This window comes from Citrus clementina, unplaced genomic scaffold (assembly GCF_000493195.1).
Source record: "Citrus clementina cultivar Clemenules unplaced genomic scaffold, Citrus_clementina_v1.0 scaffold_5, whole genome shotgun sequence".
Classification (NCBI taxonomy): domain Eukaryota; kingdom Viridiplantae; phylum Streptophyta; class Magnoliopsida; order Sapindales; family Rutaceae; genus Citrus; species Citrus x clementina.
In genome coordinates this window covers 29,621,120-29,623,595 of record NW_006262201.1, presented here as the reverse complement: position 1 = coordinate 29,623,595, position 2,476 = coordinate 29,621,120, and the positions used below count along the sequence as shown (strand labels likewise).

General features: G+C 37.4%; 1 protein-coding gene across 1 annotated transcript; it reads right to left on the bottom strand.

Moving 5' to 3' along the window:
- Positions 1–509: 509 nt before the first annotated feature.
- LOC18041679 (perakine reductase) lies at positions 510–2,256 on the bottom strand. Its single transcript, XM_006432888.1, has 7 exons — positions 2,197–2,256; positions 1,909–2,079; positions 1,616–1,819; positions 1,349–1,521; positions 1,078–1,174; positions 827–980; positions 510–712 (listed from the first exon to the last, which is right to left on the bottom strand). The coding sequence occupies exons 1-7, from the start codon at positions 2,254–2,256 to the stop codon at positions 510–512; spliced, it is 1,062 nt and encodes a 353-aa protein (XP_006432951.1).
- Between the last annotated feature and the right edge of the window lie 220 nt (positions 2,257–2,476).

Below are 2,476 nucleotides of genomic sequence, written 5' to 3'. Positions count from 1 at the left end.
CAAACTGAATAATATCTGATAAGTACAGCATCTTTTTGTTGTTGTATTGCCTCATCATGATACATAATGAATAAATCAAGGGTTTAAATTTTTCCGAACAATATTTGAATTGTTATTGCACTGATGTCAAATTGCTACCAAAAGGAGGCAAATAGCTACAAATCCATCTATTGTTGGGTTCCTTTGGGAGATTACTTGCTGGAAATAGCCTTGAGTTTGATACATATCATTCATTAATACATAGTATTTCTTTAGCAGCAAAGCAAGCTGAAATCAAATACATAAAAGCTACCATGCATACCCCCATCATTTATTGAAACAAACTATAGTAGTTTTTCCCATAGTGACACAATCTCTCATTATAAATTGAACAAAAAAAAAAAAATTCTCTTCAATGGAAAATCTTCAAGTTTCAGATGCTTTTAGTAGCTGGAGGGACTATCTTGCAATGGTATGTTCACGAACTTCCAAGAGCAGCGAAGGAAACTTATCCGTTATTCTGTCCCCTGCTACCTCATTGCCGGAAGTGGAGGACTGTCTTTTGCTGGTGTGTTCGCGAACTTCCAGGAGCAACGGAGGAGACCGCCAATTACCCCATCCCCTGCTACATCATTGATGGGAATCACAGAAGAAATCTCATCTAAATCTTCATTTGTAAGTTTCACTCTCAAAGAACCAATATTGTCGTCTAGATTTTTAATCTTTGTTGTACCTGTAAAAAGAAAAAAAAAAAATATTAAAGCACACACAAGGCTTATCAACTCATATAGGAGAGATGTCTATCATGATTGCACCGGCTGATAAGAAAATAAGGAGATTAACTCACCAGGAATTGGTGCTACATCATTTCCTTGATGAAGAATCCAAGCAAGTGCAAGTTGTGCAGGGTTGCATTCATGCTTTTCGGCTAACTTTTGCAGACGCAAATATAAGATCTTGTTTTTGTCAATGTTCTCTCCTGAGAACCTAGGATGCCATGTCTTAAGGAAAAATTGACCATCAGTTAATCAATTCAAAATTACTCTCAAAAGTAACAACATCAGAATAACAAATGAAACATTGTAGACTAAAACATACCAGAAGACTGTTCGCAGGCAAACTTTCAACACTAGCCTTGCCACCAAAAAATCCACTGCCAAGTGGACTATATGGAACTATCCCAATTCCAAGTTCCCTGTAACATAATATTCAAAATTGACAATTGCCTCTCATTTACAGAAATCAAACTTGCAGGAATATGTTAGCTGAAGAGGTGGCATGAGAGTCATTTACCAAAGAAAATCTACTGTAGTTGAATAGATAAAAATGAGAATGACAACATATCAATTTCAGTTTCATTGTAAAGAACCTGCAAAGTGGGACTATTTCATCCTCAATTTCGCGAGTCCAGAGAGACCATTCCATTTGTAAGGCAGTAACAGGATGAACGGCATGTGCCCTTCTTATAGTATCAGGGCTTGCTTCAGATAACCCGATATACTTTATTTTCCCTTCTTCCACCAACTTCTTAAGTTCTCCCATCTGATAAGAAGCAAAATGTACCACTATAACTATTGATGCGGCAACTGGTGACTACTGACAAGGAAATCAGAAATGAAGGCAGCAGATTACTTACAGTATCCTCTATAGGTATCGTTGTGTCAACGCGATGCTGATAATAGAGATCAATGTATTCAACATCAAGACGCTTCAGGCTAGCCTCACAGCAGGCGCGGACATACTCAGGGGTACCCTTTACCACAACATCACTCATGTCAAATTTGACAATACCAAATTTTGTGGCTAGCTGCACTTTTTCTCTTGGAAGCTGCTTGAGAGCCTGAAAAGATTCATCAATTAATTACTCAAACAAAGTAATCTTGCATGCCAAGAGTTTTCACCCATCAGTTTTATCAATTAATCATTTACCTTTCCAACAAGAAGTTCATTAGCATTATTGGGTCCATAGACGTCTGCTGTGTCAAAGAATGTGATTCCTTGATCAAATGCGTGCTTGATTATTGATATGCCAACTTCAACAGGGACAGGATCATTGTAAATTCCAGTGAGGCCCATGCAACCAAATCCCAACTTTGACACCTTTAAGACACATATAAGCCATCAAAAAATATTATATGAGAAACAGTAATGTCTCTCTGTGATTGTTTATATTTTTCCTAATGCTGTAAAAGAAAAGAGTTACCAAATGAACTTTACCTCAAATCCTTGCCCACCAAGTTTCACCCTTGGAATCTCGATTCTTTGTTCTTCAGCCATTTTCTTCAAACTTCTTCTTCTCCTTCTTCTTCTTGGTACTGGCTTAAGACTTGTCTCGGCCTCTTAAGATGCAGAGATATGGAGGCATGGGAGTGGGACTCATGACATTTATAAGGAACCAAAATGAAGGTGGCCTTAGCCCTCGCGTCTTGTAATTATTTATTTTTAGAATAAAAAAAATGTTGAAAAGAACTAAAGGAAAAACAAACATAACGGTCAA